Below are 20,484 nucleotides of genomic sequence, written 5' to 3'. Positions count from 1 at the left end.
AATACATGTTGTTGGTTATTTGCTTTCGCAAGTGCCTTGTAAAATGCAGCCTTATTTGGAGCCTTTTTCATATATTTAAGGCACTTGGTTAGTAGGTTTTACAAAAACATGGTGAAGAAACACAATAAAAAAGACTAGTTATCTTAGCAGCTCATAGAAGCATGCACAAAAATGACAGAATCACTTCCAAAGGGGTGGCAACCATTTATCGGCAACTACTTATGAGTGCATAAGCTCTAAGTAGCAACTCCCACTGAAAATTAATGCATCAGCAGTACTCTGCTCCTGGCTGTGTTATACCAAAAAAGAAGAAGTTCTGATGAACTTGAAAACTCACACGTTACTTGGGGGACTTTGGTTGGTAATAGTAAAACTACTATCCTGGTATGGATTCCCCCCTCCCCCCATGGACTAAATTCAGCTACTACTGGTTAGAAACCATTTCTTAGCTATAATTATCCATTTTCCATATTCTTGAGAACACCAAGGCTATGGGCCGGAGGTTCTCCACCACTGCCCTAGAATGATGTAGAAACCTCCTGACATTTACTTTTCATATAACCCCTCCACAGTGAATTGTATGTGGCATAATTTTGTTGAGCTTGCATTTAAAGAGAAGCTATTTTAGTTACTGTGATGCACTTTGAAGTAAAATCAGTTTTTGCTGAAGTGAAACCAGCTTGCAGAATAACACCAACTTCAAAAAACAGAGCTAACTCACCCTGTTTTGAAAAAACGATGCATGAAAATGTGAGGTTGTTGCAGATATTGATACTAATATAATAGTTTCTTCTGCACTTGGATTGTGCAAGTAAACCTTTTCCATTTTTGGCATCCCAACTGGCCTGTATTAAAAGAGAGTAGAAAAAGCATTTAAATTGTTTCCTCAATTGCCTACAACCACAAAATATTTATAGTTTTATGGTTGCAAGGAACAAACAGGTGCATTTTGTGAATGGCCACTGTCAATTATTGTTATTATTAAAATTTATATACCGCCCTTCATCTGAGGATCACAGGGCAGTTTACAATATAAACACCATATAACAAACAATAACCCCCCTCCCCACAGTTTAAAAGGCCATAGATTGTTTAATTACCGTATTATTCGCACCATAGGACGCACCGGACAATAGGACGCACCTTGTTTTAGAGGGGGGAGAACAAGGGAAAAAAATTCTTCTGCTCTCTGCCCAGCGCCCCTTCAGCGAAGTGGCAGGAAGCGCTGCGCAGAGAGTGGGAGAATTTTCCCCCTTTTGTTTTCCCGCTCTAAAACAAGGTGCCGTTTAAGGTGCGTTCAGGCGGCTACCTTGGAAGCCTGGAGAGCGAGAGGGGTCGGTGCGCACTGACCCCTCTCGCTCTCCAGGCTTCAGGTTCCTTTCGACCTGCTCTTTGGGGCTGGCGGGGGAAGCCCACCACCAGCCCCAAAGAGCAGGTCAGGGAGCAGCGGCCATAGGCGCGCGTCACCTCTCCAGCTGGGAGAGGGTCGCGGGGGGCTGCTTTAGCCCCGTGCGTGCTCTCCCGGCTGGAGAGGTGACGCGCGCCTATGGAGGCTCCTGCCATAGGCGCGCGTCACCTCTCCAGCCGGGAGAGTGTGCGCGGGGCTAAAGCAGCCCCCCGCGACCCTTTCCCGGCTGGAGAGGTGACGCGCGCCTATGGCAGGAGCCTCCATAGCCGAGCGTCACCTCTCCAGCCGGGAGAGCTCGCGCGGGACTAAAGCAGCCCCCCGCGACTGTCTCCCGGCTGAGGACGCGGGGCTTGGGCGGGGGAAGCCCGAGCTTCCCCCTCCCCCAGAACGGGACCCAGAGCCCATCGCTCTGGGAGCTTGCGGGGCTGGGGGAGGAGGAAGCCCTCCGCCAGCCTCCAAACCATGTCGGGAGACAGCGGGAGAGGCGCAGCGGGGAGAGTTTGCGGGGCTGGCGACGGGGAGGAGCAGGCTTCTCCCCCCCCCCCCGCCAGCCTTCTAGCCAAGTCGGGGGACAGCGGGAAGGGCGCGCTATGCCTCTCCTGCTGTCTCCCGAGTTTGCGGGGCTGGCGACGGGGAGGAGCAGGCTTCTCCCCCCGCCAGCCTTCTAACCAAGTCGGGGGACAGTGGGATGGCGGCGTTCCGCCTCCCCGCTGTCCCCCGAGCTTGTGGGGCTGGCGGTGGGGCTCTCCTGAAGCCTGGAGAGCGAGAGGGGTCGGTGCGCACCGACCCCTCTCGCTCTCCAGCTTCAGCGAAAGCCTGCATTCGCACCATAGGACGCACACACATTTCCCCTTCATTTTTGGAGGGAAAAAAGTGCGTCCTATGGTGCGAAAAATACGGTAGCCAGGAGAAGAGGAATGGTTTTGCCTGGTGCATAGAAATATGCAACGAAGGTGCCATGCATGCCTCCCTGTGGAGAGCATTCCAAAAATAGGGAGCCACCACTGCAGAAAATGCCTGTTCTTGTGTTGTTACCCTTCAGACCTCTTGCGGAGGAGGCGTATGAAGAAGGACCTCAGATCATTATCACTGGGTCCTGGTCCTGTACTCTTTCTTTGCATTTCCTTTCCTTCTGACCTTACCACTTACAATCCTCCTCCTCTACCCCACCCAAACCTGTATGTATGATACATTAGGTCAATGCAGAGGGGATGGGAGAAGCTGGGTAAACTAATCCCAAGCCTCAGAGGGCTAAGCTGGCCAGGAAGGCCTGCCAGGGACCAGCTTCTTTGTTGTTTATTCTAACAAGACTCCTGCCCCAGGCCTCAGACAAGCTCTGCAAGACCTGTGATACATACACACATCCATTACTCAGGATAACACTTCATGCATTTGATGAATTAGACTGTAATCCATGAAACCTTATGGTGCAATGCACTTGTTAGCCTTTTAAGTTGCCACAACCTCTTGTTGTATTCCCTACAAGTGTTTGTGTCATTACTTTATTGCAAGCATATAATTATTCATGATGCAAAGTTATAATTTTTTAGTGTATCTTTTATCTTTGTTGGAAGCCGCCCAGAGTGGCTGGGGAAACCCAGCCAGATGGGCGGGGTACAAATAAATTATTATTATTATTATTATTATTATTATTATTATTATTATTATTATTTGCTCCAATAAGCTGATAGGACTCATCAGGGCCTCAGGGATTGGTGGGTGTCAGGGTCTAGTCCTTCTCGGTAGGAGACGGTGTTCAGCTGTAGGTATTTTGGCGGCGAGACCCTAGTTAGGGTCTTGGGTGCCAGTTTTAGGCCTTGGTCTATATTCTATATCTGTGAGTCAAGGCAGCATATTGATGCACCCCCGTGCTGTGGCGTTTGCAGGGCCCGTTAAAGGGTTGATTGCGGGAGTCACTGGCCCTACAGTGGCAGCATATAGGTCAAACTCCCGGCTAGGTGAAGTGGGAGGGTATGCTGTGTAGGTTTACGCTTTACAGTCCCCTCCCACAACACCTGATTGCCCTGTGCATCCTCAGCCCCTGTCGGGCATGAGCAGGATAGCTTCCAAGGCCTAAGCCAAGGTTCCTACACCTGAAAATAAATGAAGTTGTGGCCTTATTTAAACCCATACATTCTTGTCATGTCTCATCTCTTGGGGGTGTGGTGGGCACCGGGGACAGGGTTTAGTATGTGGGCTCGCAATTACTTATGATGCAAAGTTATAATTGCTCCAATAAGCTGATAGGACTATTTTTATATTGACTGTTGTTGCTTAGTTTGGCATATATATTTTATGCTAATATTTTGTACAAAGATTATAAACAAATAAATTTTGCAAAGTTATTTTTATCCTGCCTTTCAACTGACTAATGGAGTGGGCTAACGCTGCAATTAAACAATTCCGTCTTCTGGCCTTAATCCAGAGATGTGCAGCATGCATATGCAGCCACTGTAGAACTGCTGCATTAATAACTCCAGGGAAATACTGCACTATGACTACTGCCATTATGGCTGTATCTCCAGGCATTGAAAGACTAATGATGAGAAGAAAAGAGTGAGCGCTGTTCTGATGTTTAATTTATCAGCAGAGTAAATTAATATTCAAAAGCCAAAGTCATTCAACCTTGCACATTTTGACTATTTTATATTCTACTTTTCATATATCCACTGTTGGCAGACAACATTCCCCCACCCCAATACGGAGTTTGACTCAGCTAACCAAGCTATGTTCCTAGTAGGTCAGAAAAAGCTTGGTTCTATTCAAGCCCCTTTCAGTTCCTGTCACACTACCAATGATGTAATCTGAAGAACAACTTGGTCCAACTCCCTCCACACAGTGCTCCTTATCTGGCTGCTGTGGCATGAAATAAGTTCCCCGTTGGTGCACATGAGTTGTATCTAGAGAAGCACTCACATGCCAGGGATCCTGAGAATTTAGTTTTTCCAGGGTCCCTGGAACCAGGAGATTCAAGTGGTAAATAGATGGCACCAAAACTCTGCACATACAACCTGTAGCCTAAAGCAGTACAGTCCTCAAATAACTACTGTATAAACTAGTGCTGCACGGAAAGCATACACAAAGATTAACAACTTCATCCTTTGGTGTTACTGGAAAATCATATTAGATTTTTTCAGTCGAAGGGCCCTTTCCTCAGTAAAGCAGACAGAAGCAGCAACAACAGATACTTCAATCATTCCTCCAATTTAGACTTCATTTATTCCTCCTCTTCCACCTTCTCCCCATATGTTTCTTTTCCCTCCAAATATGAAACCATGTGGTATGCCTGAAGTACAACAGGTGCAAATTTCTGCAAGTGTGAACCATCAATACTATTCATCCACTAAGGCCTGTTATATGACTTAGCCAACACACACAGCCCCTTATACAGAAACTATGTGATTGATGCTGGGCAGATAAGGTTCTGGGCATCTAACATTAACATATTATCAGCTTTGCCTTTTTAATACATTTCCCAGACAGCTATTAACTTCCAGATGCCTTCTATTTAGAATGCTAGGCAAAGTGTTCACAACTTACTGCTCATGGAAATCCAGCATTGGTGGTTCAAACCGAATCGGTCTGCAATTCCCTCGATACATAGATATACTGTTGGGGGAAAATGAGAAGAGAACAAATTAAGATGACATTCAGTTTTTAATTCATGTTCAGATTCTTCCAAATTAAGTTGCCAATTAAGTTGAATGACAATCCAGGCTTGCATCCAGCAAAGTAGTCCCATTAGCCCAAAGACTTCCACTTGCACAACTGAACTTTCCTTCATGTTGCATCCCACTCCCACCAAAAATCTATTCTAGTTTTTCTCAGACCTCTGGAGCAGTTCAGGGCAGTTCAAAAAAGGGTACCTGTATATCACAATGCCTTTTTAGTATTAGCAATTGTAATGAGAATCTGCCTTAGCTAGGCTGGAGAACTATTACAAATGTTCTTATTATACATGAATGACTAACTGTGCAATCCTAACCATATCTATTCAGCGGTTAGGTCCTATTAAATTCTTTAGGCTTTACTCCCAGATTAATTGGGAATAGGATTGTAAATCTTAGTTACATCTAAACTGAGAGAAAGCCTATGCTGAAATATAAGATAAATTAAAGCCGTCAGGTGTAGTGTGTCTTATGTGGGTCCCCAGGGTGATTACTTTTTTAAAAAGCAATGGGGAAAAATTACCCTCAATCCAGTGGATTTAAACTACAATCCAGTATCACTTATCTCATTCCTGGGCAAGAAGACAGAACAAGTGGTGGAATCTGAACTCCAGACAAACCTGAACAGTGATTATTTAGATCCATTTTAGTCTGGTTGCCAGCTTGGTGTAGGGGACAGAAACAACCTTTGTTGCTCTGCTGGGTGAATAGTACTGGCAAGTAGATAAGGGAAGTGAAACTCTGTCAGTTCTTTCGGATCTCCCAAGCAACCACAGTACAGTGGTGCCCCGCAAGACGAATACCTCGCAAGACGAAAAACCCGCAAGACGAAAGGGTTTTCCGTTTTTTGAGGCGCTTCGCAAGATGAATTTCCCTATGGGCTTGCTTCACAAGAAGAAAGCCCAGAGGGAAATCTCCGGGGACCTCTTTTAAATGCTGGCGGTGGGGAGCAACGCCTTTCCCCCCCTCCGGCCTTCAGAAGAGGTCCAGGAAGGCCGGCGGGGCCGAAAGGCTTTGCTCCCCACCACCAGCCTTTTAAAAACGGTCTGGGATAGCAGGGAAACGCTTCCTGCTATCCCGGACGGCTTTTGAAGGCAGGCGGGGGGGAGCAAAGACTTTCGCCCCCCGCCGGCCTTCAGAAGGCCGGCGGGGGGCGAAAGTCTTTGCTCCCCCCCGCCTGCCTTCCCGGGGGCTTTAAAATCGCCCCGGGATAGCGGAGAAGTCCGCTGTCCGGGGCGATCTTAAAATGCTGGTGGGCGGCAGCGCTGCCGCCCGCCAGCATTTTAAAAAACCCCGGGACAGCGGAGAAGTCCTCTGCTGTCCCGGGGTTTTTTAAAATGCTGGGGGTGGGAAGAAAAGCCCTTGCCCCCCCCCAGCCTTCAGAAGAGGTCGGGGGACAGACTGTCCCCGGACCTGGTCTGAAGGCGGTTTCCATAGGAACGCATTGATTGATTTCGTCTTGCGAGGCACCACTGTATTACTCTGGGTCACCTTTCCAGAGATGCACTCTGTTACGTGCCTAGCATGTTTTCTGGAGGTCCCAAAAAGTAGTGCTATGGGACTCCTGTTCCATCCATTGGACTTTTGCCTATGGGATGTTACAAGGTTCCATTTTGTGCCTCATGCTGTTTAACATTTTCTTGAAAACAGTAGGAAGGGTCATCTGGGAGTTTGTGCTTAGGTGTCATCAATATGCTTATATCAGGGGTCTGCAACCTTTAAGACAAGAAGAGCCACTTGGACGCATTTCCGAAGGAAAAAAACTGGGAGCCGCAAAACCGGGAAGGTGACTTCGGGACGGTGTGTGACTAACGCATGCACCGCCCCCTTGCGACGTCACAGCCAGTACAGCGCCCGCCACAGTGGGGAGTGTCGGGGTGCACAATGCGCCTCCTCCCCTCGCTAGTTTCCGCCCCGGAGCCGCGGCAAAGGTGTAAAAGTGCCACATGTGGCTCCGGAGCTGTGGGTTGCAGACCCCTGCCTTATATCTTTCATTTTAAGTGTCTAATTTCTAGAAAGGCGGTCTAAAATATTTTAAATGACCAGTATTTCAAACACCACAATATTTTTTTGGTTTCTCAAAAATCCAGGGCAGCATAGAATATATAGCTAGCATAGAATATAACCAAGTCTCCATTAATATATACTATTTATAAGCAGCAATGTTGAGTTGGGAGATAAAATAGTAAGTTGAAATCTTTTTTAAAAATGAAATCCTTCCTTTCAAGCACTATCTGCAATGTAAATATCTTTACACAAACCAAAGGACATCAAGTTCTTTGAAATGTATTATTAGGTCACCAAATACCACTGAAACCTACTGGGAAATGATCTATAATGAAATTAAGAAAATCCTTAAGTGGACATTTGCAAAGAAACCGGAGGCTTTTCTCTTGGGCATGGTAGGCCAAATGGTTCCAAAGAAAGATAGAACATTTTTTATGTACGCAACAACAGCAGCAAGAATTCTTTTGGCAAAGTATTGGAAGACTAAAGAACTACCTACTCTGGAAGAATGGCAGACCAAGGTGACTGAATTTATGGGACTGGCAGAGATGACTGGCAGAATTCGTGACCAGAGGAGAGAGACAGTGGAAGAGGACTGGAAAAAATTTAAAATCTATCTTAAAAATTGTTGTAAAATTTCGGAATGTTAAGATGTCAAGGGATTTGATATAAAGAATTACAGCTGAAAAAATTTAAGCTTAAGAAAATTTTAAAGAGAATTAAATATAAAAATGGATGAAGGATTGCTAAAAAAATTTAAAACAAGGATGCAGTGAAGGGGAGGTATGGGGAAGTCGTGTTATGTTTGTTTGTTTTTTGTTTATGTTGTAAAATTAATAAAAATTATTTTTTTTAAAAAAAAAAGATTCACAGCCTAAAAATCCTGGAGAGCTGCTGTCATTCAGTGTGGACAATACTAAGCTAGAGATTGACCAAAGGTATAAGGCAGCTCCCTGGATTCACTGATACCTCCAAGCCTTTCTCCAGCACCTATTCCAGCGGTGTAGGGAAGTGGAATACTTAGTAGTTCATGGGGAAAACACAAGGCTTTCTAAACATCTGGACTTCCCAGTTAGATCCAAAGCAGGAAAGCAAACAAAAGGTATCTCTCAGTGACACCCACTTTTTAACTTAATACCACACTCTAGAACAAGGACTTGCTGAATGTTAGAATGATGTTGGATAGAAATTAAGCGGTTTCCAGCTGTAATGCTTAAGAGACATAGAAAATAAGGTTTTGAAATAAGTAAAAACTAATGGTGAGGATTTGCTGAACTAATAATTTGAATTGGAATATAAGAAAGGAAGGTATGAGGAGGTCTGGAAAATAAGTTAAAAGAAAATAAGTAAATGGAAACTCTATGTGTTTTTAATTGTTTTTATTTTTTGTATTTTTGTATTTTTGTTGTTTCTTTTCTTTTTGTTTTACATTGTATTATTCTTGAAAACTTCAATAAATAACTTATAAAAAAAAAAATACCACTGAAACCACTGTGTATTAATGGACTTGATAACATCTAGACTCTAATCTAGCTAAATTTGAGATGTGTTTGGTAGAAGCTGCTATCTTCAATTTAAAAAGATTATGAATATAGACTTCAATGGCTTTGTTAGCATTATATTAAGGTATTTTAAACCAGGATGTTTTTAAGGGAATCCTAATATAACTGAAATGTTAACCTTTTAAACTAAAAATATCATACTATTTTCACATCAATTTTACAGTGTTGTAAAAAAATCCATTTATAAAAGGTATATTTTCATAAAATTGATCTAGTGATGTAATGAATGGATATGATACCAAACAAATGTGTCCATTTTAAGGTTTTAATTAACGTTTGGAGTTAACTATACCTTGAAATTTCTATACCTCTAATAAATAAATATATATTTAAAAATAAATTTAGGCATACCACCCAATGCACAGATTCTAAAGTTTTCAGTGCTATTCCACCGACACTCCTAAATGTTAAACAATGTAAGGGAAACTTATAATGCTTGAATTGACTATTCACTGTAAAAAAATTATAAGTCCTCCAATAAAAAATATTTCCATGTACCTTTATTTTGTTTGAATATAACATTTAAACCACATCACATATGCTTCATGAATTCCTCCCCTTGCCTCACAAAAGTATTTAAGTTCTAACATTTTAAGCTATTCAAAGGCTTTGGCAACATGCTAAATTAACATGGCATACTCTTCAAAGTTTGCTTACTAAATAAGTCAAACAAGCAAACAAAACCAAATCCTAATCAATTTAGGGCACTAGAAAATCTAGAAAATCTAACCAAAACATGACCACACTCATTTTTATCTATCCTGCATTGTGCTCGAAATTTCATAACCAAGCAACAGATAGGGACCAACCCCAAAAGAGCTTTCAAGCAAAATATGTGAGACATGAGCAAGTTAAACTGTCTTCAGCTTTAAGTGTGAAAACTTGCTATTGCAAACCTGGAGCAATAAAGCGTACTAATAACTTTGAATAAAAAAAAAAACATGCAGTACATTCCTCCCACTTTGGAAGTGGAAGATTAAGTCTTGATCAATGCTAACAGCATAACCACATTCCAACCATAATATACTTAAGAACCTACGCAACAAAAAACACAACACAAGGTCACAAACAAGCTCAACAGAATTATGCAACCCCTGAATTGGTAGGCACAAGGACATCATGGTAGCTTTCAGATTTATTCAACTTAAGGTTAGAATTCTTAAGACATTTTCAGGCTCTGCTAGAAAACACTCAAAGTAGTTTATGCTGCAAACCCTTCTTGAAAATTTCTAGACCCTTTCCATTTCAAAACTATAATTCATCATAGGCAACTGGAAGCAGCAACGATATAAAAATACAAAATATCTGAGAGTAATTCTTCTCAATAGAAGCAGCTGAGGTTAACTTTTTGTCCTTAAATGGCAAACTCCTGCTGTTGCCCAAGTAAATGATCACACCTTCACTGATAAAATATTCACTCTTTTCCTGTTTCTGCTCTGCACAGAGAAGGATGTAGAGGTGTGTGGGTGTGGGTGTGTATTCAAGTTTAGAAACTAAGATTACATTATTGACATTTAAGGTTTAAAATGAACAGAGTCTTGCTTAGTTACCAAAGAACTTCTATACTGCTTGTGTCTAGTCCTATCGGGCTGTTCATAATCATAATAAAAAATATTTACCAATATCTGAATTGCCTTTTCCATCATGATCTAAGCTATGGGGAGTTTCAAAGAAGTCTAGTACAGAAACAACAATCTTATTACACCACAGGAGAGACCGCAGGCTGACTAGCAGATGCCCTAAGCTGTACAAATACTTTACTTTATTGTTAAATTTATTCTAGTAATTGTACTATTGTTTGGAGCTTAGTGGCTAATATGCAACTGGAACAACAAGTGGACCCTTTGATATTTGTTAGAAAAAAAGAAATATGATGAGAGAATCTCACATAGCAGATAGTAGTTTTCTGCTTCACTTTCCATTTTTCAAGGTTTATGTCTATGAGCGTCTGCAACTTAGGCAAAGGCACAGTGTGTCTAGATCAAGTACTTTAACTACAAACTTAAAAATCCACTCTTAACGAGCAGACATAGCACAGGTAATAACATTTGGCTCAAACAGAAAAGGCCTATAAACAGAAGTTTATGCAAGGTGCCGTCTTGTCCCAGACCTGCATATCATATCAGTAACATGCTGTAACTACTTGCAACACACACAAATACTGCTTAATTACTGCACGTAGATTACTGGGAATTTTTACCCCCAAAATCAAATTATTACCACCTCCAGTCTTTAAGAAAATTATAGACTATTATAGGAGCAACTGTGTGTGTGAGGGGGGAGGAACTGCATTCCTTGTGCTGAACAAGTCTTTTAAAGCCATGTTATTATTTTTTTTTAATAATATTTATTAGAAATTTCCAATTACAACAAAATAAAAAGAACAAAACATCCCAATTTAAAATCTTATTTTCAATAACATCTTTCCAGGACTTCCCCTCCCTCCCCCCCTCTTGAATTCCAATTCTTACAAATAAATTCAGCAAGTTCTCATCCCAGTTTTTGAACTTATTATCATTAGCCCAATTTTAAAAATATTTTCCCATCCCCGAAAATCGACCTGTTCCCTTCCGCGCGTTCCCTCCTTTAATATACAATACAGATTAAAATAATCAGATATAATTAATTAAAATAAAATTATAAAGTATAATTAAGATAATCAAATATAATTTTACGCCCTTTGGATTCCAAATTTCCCTCCCCCCTTTCCCGGTTGCGTTCCCAATGTTCTTCAACGTCTGATGTCTTCCTGGAGCTCCCACATCTATCTAGGCCATAGTCCTTTACCAGTCATCTTTAATTTCGAATGTCCAATCTTGGAAGGAGTCTATCTCAAAAAGGCCCATTTCTTCCATCCAGATTTTTATATTTAGGAGTAAAAGCTCCAATTTTATTTCTTTAGACCTTTCAAATCTGGATGTCCCAAATGTTCCCACTTTGTCCAGTTCTTGTTGTTCTTGTTGTTCTTGTTGGTCTCTCTCCTCCTTTTTTTTTTTTTCCTGCTCTCCTGCACAAATGTTCTAATTCCAAAAGCTTCTAATTCCTCTGCAGAGGCTCTGTTATTCAGGAACAAAACATTATGCCAAGTCCCTTCCATTCCTCAATAGATAAATCTATTGTCTCCTTTAGTGTGTAGACCTCTGTAGACAAAATAGTGTTCCATTTCTGCAGTTTCCCAGGAGATAAAAAATTCTATTCAAGTTCCAAGCCAACAATACTTGTAATATCCCTCAGCTCCTCTAGGTGGATTGCAATAACTCAATTCCCTTCCAGATCACGCCCACCAGTCAAAATAACTTGTTATTCCTTGTTTTAAACAATTTATATCCAATTTATAACAAATGTAACCGGCAAAGTCCTCGTAACAAAGTTCTCTTTTTTGTTCTTCCGCTTTGACAGCTCTTTGACAGCTGTCAAAACCTCTCTTTCTCTTCTCCCGGTGCTCTCACAAATCGCTCCCAGGGTTCCGGGGGGGGGGGGGGGGTTGCTTTTTAATTCAATTCCACTTTTCTCCTCCAGCTCAGTCTTATAATTTTCCATCGTGAAGTTAGTAACTTTGTCAAAATAGGGTTGCGCTCGATCTTAGTTGTCAAATCCTTTACTTTAACTCCTCTACGACGGGGGGGGGCTGACTTCCTTTTTGCGCCTCCCCCATTCGCTCCGAATTTTTTAAAAAAAATTTATCCCCCTTTTTAGTCCAGGTTCCAATTACTCACGGGTTATTCTTTTAAGTCCAAATTTTCAACAGAAGAAGTCAGCGCTCTCCGTCGAATGGCATGCGGCTTCGCTCGGCAGGGGAAGCGGAGGACTCAAAGCACCACCCCCCCGTCACCCGTTCCGCAGCCTTTAAAAAGGCTCCTTCGCGGGTCGGCGCAAAAGGTGCCAGCCGAGTCACCATGTCCATGGGTTTCAGCGCCCATGGTTTTTGAGGGTCCCCGCGTCGCCGGCGCGGTAGGACCCAGCCCCTGCCGAGCAGGCTCCCTCCGGAGCTCGGAGGGAGTCCGCCATTCGGCGATGGCGCCAACCCGGAAGTCCCTTTTAAAGCCATGTTAAGGTATCTGTTCAGTGCAAACCTATGGAAGTCCCCACCTAGCACTGACTCAGCATGTGCCTGCAGCACTCAAAGGTGTATTCAAGCACCTTCAGTCATAACTTTTGTTTACCTGGCCTATTAACAACGAACAGATACTTCTACGAATGAATGCTTCATTAAAGGTACAGTCAGCCTTTCCACCCTGAGCAAGGTTATCCAAGATCTGAACCTGGGAACTCTTCTACCCGAAGAGAGGATCATACCCTAGTCTAGGAGTGGAGAACTTTGTTTTTTCCCCTGAGGGCCAAATCCCCTTGGACACTACATGCCTGCACTGGAGAGGTTGCTGTGGAAGGGACAGGTTACTCTTACCAGAGGTCTGAACTGATTGCTTACAGAGGGTTCCCCTCTCTCCTCTCACCATTCCATGCATCTGACGATGGCTGCAGGTTGTGCATCTCTTCTCTACACTATCCAGCCAATGTAGAAACCCAGGCAACTTTATACCAAATCAGATCATTGGCTTATTTAGCTCAGTATTGCCTACTATACTGACTGGAACAACTATCCGGGGTTATGTATGTATGTATGTATGTATGTATGGGACGTGGGTGGCGCTGTGGGTTAAACCACAGAGCCTAGGACTTGCCGATCAGAAGGTCGGCAGTTCGAATCCCAGCGGCGGGGTGAGCTCCCGTTGCTCGGTCCCTGCTGCTGCCAACCTAGCAGTTTGAAAGCACGTCAAAGTGCAAGTAGATAAATAGGTACCACTCCGTAGGGAAGGTAATCAGAGTTTCCGTGCGCTGCTCTGGTTCGCCAGAAGCGGCTTAGTCATGCTGGTCACATGACCCAGAAGCTGTACGCCGGCTCCCTCGGCCAATAAAGCAAGATGAGCTCAGCAATCCCAGAGTCAGTCACGACTGGACCTAATGGTCAGGGGTCCCTTTACCTTTATGTATGTATGTATGAAAATATATATGGGGCAAGACAAGTAAACTGATCACAAGCTGTTAAGGGCTTTGAATACTGATAATAAACTTGGAACTTGGCCCTGTAACAAACTGGCAGCCAATGCAGGTATTTGAGCAGAGGAATAATAGGAACTTGCTCCTGACAATAATCATACTGCAGCATTCTGTAGTAACTGCAGTTTCAGGACCAAGTGCCAGGAAAGCCCCACACTGCAGTAATCCAGCCTTTAATTTACCAGTGCTCCAGGAAGACTTGCAGACTGCATACCTGTTCTTTAAGAGGGAGTGCAGCTCTGTCCAGGGCAAGCAGCTGGCCAATTTTTCAGATATGAGAACCACTTGCCCACAGAGCCTCTGTCTTGCCAGGATTCAAGCTCAGCTTAATTTCCTGCATCCAGGCCATGTTCCAGAATCTGCATGATATTTCTTGATTCAGATGTTGTGGAGAAACAGCTCTGAATCTTGTCAGCATACCAATGGCACCTTGCCCCAAATATCCTAATCATGGTTCCCAATTACTGCATATGAATGTTAAAAACATTGGGAATAAAACACGCCTGTGGTATTTCATAGCATAACTGTCAGGGGGTTGAAAACCACACTCCCATTGCTGCTTCTTGGGATCTGTTATTTACTGACTGACTATACACTATAGTATATCTCACTAAAACAGGGCCCAGCATACTGGGGATCAACATAGCTGAACAATGCATCTCCCAAATTGATTGTAGCTTTGTGATGACCAATTATAATTAGCAAATAAATTGGACTGTCTAACACAGTAGTGGAGAATCTCTGGCAGCCAGGTTTTCCATTTGGTCTGTGAGGCAGTTTTGGCCAACCGATGCCCACCTACATACACCTGATGTCAGATATGAGGCAGGTAAAATCACAGCTGGGCCAAAAAGTAGTTTGAAGTCTCTGAAAATCAGCTGGTTGTCTGCTCTTACAGGGAGCCCTGAGTGGCACTTCAAAGTACTATCTTTTTTTAATTTTTAATTTTTATTTTTTGTAATACACAAAGAAAAAGGGGGGGGGACCCAGTACATCTATACCATACAAAACCAAATAGACTTAATACAAACCGACTCAAAGACACAAATGACTTTCCATCTACTCCTTAATTCAGATACACAAACTTGTTGCTGATACAAATTATTATCATAATTTAACTGCATCTTAATTTATCTTAGGTCTCACATCATTCTTAAAGCTACTACTGAAGTTAATCAAATGCTGCAGCAGAGTTTAAGCTACTGTAATTATTTTTCAAATATATTTTGAAGCCTTCCCATTTAGATACAAATACCTGTTTTGGTTTGTTCTTTATTTTTTCAGACAAACTGTCTAGTTCAGCATATTCAATCAATCTTTGAATCCATTTCAAAGTACTACCAGGTGATTGTTGGGGCTTCCAAATGCCAAAAATTGCAAGGGTCATAAATGGGTCACCCAATACCATTGTGACGTCCAATGACTGAGAGGTGATTGGTCATGCCCATCTGTCAGACTTGGCCACGCAGAGTAGGTGAGATAAAGTTCTGCCTCACTGGTCACATCCATTTCCCCACCCTTGGCCTAATGAGTGACAGAAGGGATAAGAATTCCCCTCAATTAGACCTTTCATCATATCTGAGATAGTGGGTTCCTTACAACTCACAGTAGGCCTGGCCTTAGGGAAGCAGGAAGACAACAGCTGTGGTAATTGTTTATGATACTACTGATGACGCAAATTTATCTCAACTCATCCATTATATATATTTTTAGGCACTGCAACTGTAAATTTATCGTGCTATTTGTTCCTGGACCTGTAATTAACTTTTCTCTTGATGTTTCCAAAGACTCTTTGGGATGCCAAGGCAGTGGCATCCCAAATGTACAAACAGTAACTTCACAGGCAATTCTATATATGCCCACTCAAAACTATGCCTCATTAAGTACAATTGGGCCTAGGTGAGTATAGGTTTGTCGTCTTAGGCTCTTAAAATATTGAATACCTTTAGATCAAGTACTCCATAGTGCCATTCCTTGCATTTTTAGTAACAATTACCGGTAGCTTCACAACAATTTGCATAGATTCAATGACCTGACAGTACTTCCTCTTTTATTGTTTAGCAAATATTCAACAGAAATAACTGAAAATTTACTATTCTTAAAATAACATTTGATGCAAATGGAGAGGTTACGATATCAAGTTAAGTGACTGAATGCTTCTGGTTTCTGTTTGGTTTTTGGAAATTAGTGTTCATATGTCTTCTTGTAAATTTAAATCTGGCATTTCAAAAGTAGAGTAGAAAGTGAGTGTAGCAGCTAAGCTAACATTTATACCTATGTAAAAACCAAATGAATGATCAAATGATTAGCTAGCTGTTTACTCTGGTGCCTTTAAATGACCTGACAGTTTCATCATGCTATTTCAAGCTTAGACAAAACAGCTAAAATGTTTTACAAATTTCCACTTTAATTTGAAGGATTCCAAGCATGCTATGCATGCTCTCAGTGCCTAAAACAAAGATATCTATATACCCATAAATAAGGTAAAAAAACAACTACAATCTTGTAACTGCAATCTTCCAACTACAATAGGAACATTTTTTTTTTAATTCCATGCTTTGTGTCTTTGACTCTTCAACTCCTTATTGTAGTTTTTTAGACTTTTTATATATAGCAAATGGTCCCTAAGTTAACTAAATAAATAATAAGTACAGGAAGACTACTTGAAAGTAGCTTTACAACTACTGCAGACGCGCTAGTGATTAGCTAGCAAAAAATACATGTGAGATGCAGACAGGAATTTCCAGTGCTAAGGAGAGAAGCATATATGAATTTCATCTCTGTTACTCTGCACAGCTCTCCTCCAACAGCCTTTCAGTCATGAATTATCACTCTCCTGATGCCATAGCTAATTGTTACTATCGTCTGGAACACACCAAAACTAGTGTCCATATAGCTGGTTGTATCACTTGCAACACACCAAAGCTGAAAACCACAGGCTTTTTCTAATATGAACTGATAGGAAGGAAAGTTTGGATATTGTGAATCATGTCATTTCATTGGACTAAATACTACTGAGGTCATTATCCTCCTAACATACAAATTTAAGCCTTTACAAATGGCAAAATGGCAACACCATTGCTAAGCTAGTGTGTGATCCAGCTGCACCAACTGACAAGTGGCTCTTAATTGGGCACAGTGACATTTACATAACAAGCAGCTGTACTCAACACACATTACCCTTTTTAAATTGTAATGTACCCATTTTTATTGTAATGTAGTGCTCTGTCTCTTTTTAGAACTGAACTGTCAGATAAGCAGCTTTTGTCTAACCCCTGTCTAGGTCCACTGAGGGATGCCCCCTTTCCCTATTGGCTGTTTTAGCTTTTTAAAGAAAACTGGAGACTTAGGGGAGTTAAACAAGAAAAAAAGATTTTATTTTACAACAAAATTGGAAAAACAAAAGATGTGTCAGGAGACAGTTACTGTTTCTTGAAAGAATTCTATCATCTGTCTGTCTGTCTGTCTGTCTGTCTGTCTATAAACTTTGCTGGGTGTTACACGCTTCTCAGCAAGATGGTAAATGCACAGCATATATTCAGTTCCTTAAGTTAAGCTAACCTCAAAGATGTTACAGTTTATACTCCCGATTGAAGTGCAGAATGTTTGAGGACCGAACATTCGCAGGGAAATCAAAATGCTTGTTTACAAAGCTATTGTACTACTAACTTTACTGTATGCTTAAACACGGACCACTTATAAATCTCCAACTCAAAATATTCCATCAAGAGGGTCTCCGAAAAAATTTACACATCACTTGGGAAGACAGGCGAACTAATGCCAGTGTACTGGAAGAAGCAAAGATCACCAGTGTCAAAGCAATGATTCTTCAACATCAACTTCATTGGATTGGTCATGTTGTTTGGATGCCTGATTATTATCTTCCAAAGCAACTACTCTATTCCCAACTTAAGAGTGGAAAGCGAAATACCGGTGGACAACAAAAGAGGTTTAAAGAGTGATCTCCAGCTCAGGACTGTGCAAGCTACACCACTCTGGTAGAATTTCACCACACTGCACCAACAGACTCTGGTCTACCTGAGCTGTCCATTACACCCACATTTTACAGACATCCTGTCAAATAAAATGGCATCTACAAGGAGAAGCACAGTTCCAAATAACCCTCCACCATCAAGTGAATATCCTTGTACTTTCTGCCTTGCTCATGGGAGAGATGCCACCTCTGTTTTCTTCATTTTCCATGGAGGAAAGAAGTGATTTCTCTCTTTTCCCTACAGGACTTTTGCAGAAGACAGAAGCAGTTAACATATCTTCTACAAGAGCCCAACTCTAGCCCAGTTGCAAACACCCCCCCTTTCCAAAGTTTTTGGCATGATTCTGGACTTGTAGAAGGGAGAAATCCATGATAACCCCCCCCCCCACACACACACACACTATGGTTATCCAGAAATTGTGGCTAACGGGCTGGAGAGATTTTAAATGATAGAAACCTATGTAATTATTTGATATTCCCATGATTGTCAGTATACCTTCATGGCTTTCAAGATTACCAAGGCCAGTTCATATGATCACATGAGGAGGTAGTTAAATGTCTTTAATATAAGACTTGACAACCTTGTCTGTACCAACAAGGCACCATGTTCAGGAGATGAGAAAAGTATCATCAATAGCTACTCTGTAAATGCCATTTCATACAAACGATCACGTATCAATGTATACATATACTAACAATTGTGATTATCTTCTGAGCACTGAATTAAAAGGTGGAATAGCAATCCTCTAAATAAATAAAATAATTTCCTTGGATTAAGCAAACAATGTTAATAGTTTGGTTCACCGAAACAGTCAAACATTTTCAAATTATATGATAATTTTAAGCATTGTTTGGAATTAAAGGAAAAAATGGACTGTAGAAAATCTTACCTTTTCTGCTGATATGAACTGAGGCCAATCGTTGTCTCAGTCTGAAAACAAAAGAATATCAAATTTCAGCAACAAAGTATGTTCCTTGAAAATTTATTGATAAGCAATCAGAATACACAGTAGCTTGCGTAAATCTCAAATCCAACTCTTTAAGAGTGCAATCCTAACTGTGTTTCTCTTCAGAAATAAGTCCTATTGAATTCAATGGGGCTTACTCTCAAGTAACTGGAGGTAGGACTGCAGCCCAAAATATCAGCTTCCAATTATTCAAAACCTCTTAGCTCTTGTCAAGGACTCTTATAAAGAAGCACTACTGCCCAGTTTATCATATGATAATTTACAGAACAGTTCTATGCATCTTTACTCAGATGCAGTGTTTTTTTCTGGGGGGATGTGATCTTTGTACTTTTTACTGTATTTATTTTCCCCGACTTGAACTATAAAATGGTGATTTTCTTGAGTCAAAATGAGAGTACCCCTAAACATTTTTAGGGGGGAAAAGCACTGCTCAGATGTACTATAGAAGTAAGGAGGTTCAATAAAACTTACTCCCAAGTGCGTTACCACTAATGTCAGGCCATTGGCCCATTCAAATTTTCCACTTCAAATAACAAGCTGAAACACCTACTTGAGAATTATTTCCTAAGTACAGTAGCATAACTTTTAAGAGACAAGCTAATGTGTGTTTGATTAAATTAATCTTTTATCCCTCATTGTGTCTCAGCTGCCCTGCATAGATATGTACACACAGGTCCCACTTTCCAAACACAATGTACTTCCAGGAAATCATTTGTTAGGTGACAGACTTCCATTATTTTGTATGGGAGCATTTCTACTCCATTATTTGTCTGATTTCCCTCCGTTTTCTGCCTGAAACTGCTGCAGCCAACTAGCAACCATGCCTTGAAGGATGGTCAGGGGTGCCGCAGGCAACACTAGCCTCTGTCCCTCTTTCCTTTTTTTTTTTAAAGATATTTATTAAAAATTTCAAAAAAAAAAATCCAGAAAAGATAAAAAAACAGAAAAACACTCAGCGTTTACAATCCTTATTTTCAATAACCTATTTCCGCGACTTCCCCTCACCTCCCCTTCTTGTATTCCATTTCCAAATGTTAGTTCAACAAGTTCTTATCCCCAATTTTTAACCTTAATTCATTATTATATTTAATTCATTTTATATATCAAATTTTAACTTATATACATCAGTCTTTATACTTAAAACCTTTTTCTAAGGTCGACCCAAATTCCCTTCCACGAATTCCCCATTTTCATACTAATAACAAAACAAAAATAAAAAGAATCAGAATATATTTATACACCCTTTGGATTCCTAAACCCCATCCTCCCTTTCCCGGTTTCGATCCCCAAACCAATGTCCATCAGTCCATCTGCTATCAGCCTGGAGACCTCACGTCTGAGGCTCTTAAATCTCTCTCAGTTCCTCTCTGCCGGTTTTTTTGATAGTCCTTTGTATTAAACACCAAATCTCGGAGGAGCTCTGTCCCAATAATATCCATATTTCTTCCAGCCAGACCTCCATATTTAAAAGTGGAGCTCAGTTCTTGTTTCTTAATCCTTTTAAGTCCAAATGTCCCAAAAGCTCCAACTTCTACCTTGATCAAATTTATAATCCATAGATCTTCAGATCTCCACAAAAGGAGGTCTTTCCATTCCTCATTCTTCAATTCAAACCAAATTTTCGTCATCCAGTCCTTATTTTCCTTTGTATCCATCTTGACAGGCCTCTGGCTCTCCTTTGCCATCTGCAGCATTACAGCCCCTCCTTCCTGCTCCTCCTGATCAGCATATATCTCTTTCTCCACTTCCTCAAATTTCTCAGATTTCTTTTCTTGTTCAGCTGCCTGGACTTTTTGAATCAAGTCCTTATCCAACTCAG

At 41.4% G+C, this 20,484-nt stretch overlaps 1 protein-coding gene across 1 annotated transcript in view; it reads right to left on the bottom strand.

Annotated features, from left to right (window-relative positions):
* Nucleotides 1–20,484, bottom strand: part of TMEM131 (transmembrane protein 131) — a 78,854-nt gene that overhangs the window by 37,549 nt on the left and 20,821 nt on the right. Inside the window, exons 3-5 of the mRNA XM_081859397.1 lie at nucleotides 18,588–18,628; nucleotides 4,949–5,017; nucleotides 722–845 (exon numbers count right to left, since the gene is read on the bottom strand). Coding sequence (XP_081715523.1) covers nucleotides 722–845; nucleotides 4,949–5,017; nucleotides 18,588–18,628 — 234 coding nt within the window. The remainder of the gene's footprint in view (nucleotides 1–721; nucleotides 846–4,948; nucleotides 5,018–18,587; nucleotides 18,629–20,484) is intronic.

This window comes from Podarcis erhardii, assembly GCF_964252035.2.
Source record: "Podarcis erhardii genome assembly, chromosome: 4".
In the NCBI taxonomy this organism is placed as follows: Eukaryota; Metazoa; Chordata; class Lepidosauria; order Squamata; family Lacertidae; genus Podarcis; species Podarcis erhardii.
This window is presented reverse-complemented; position numbering and strand designations above follow the sequence as displayed.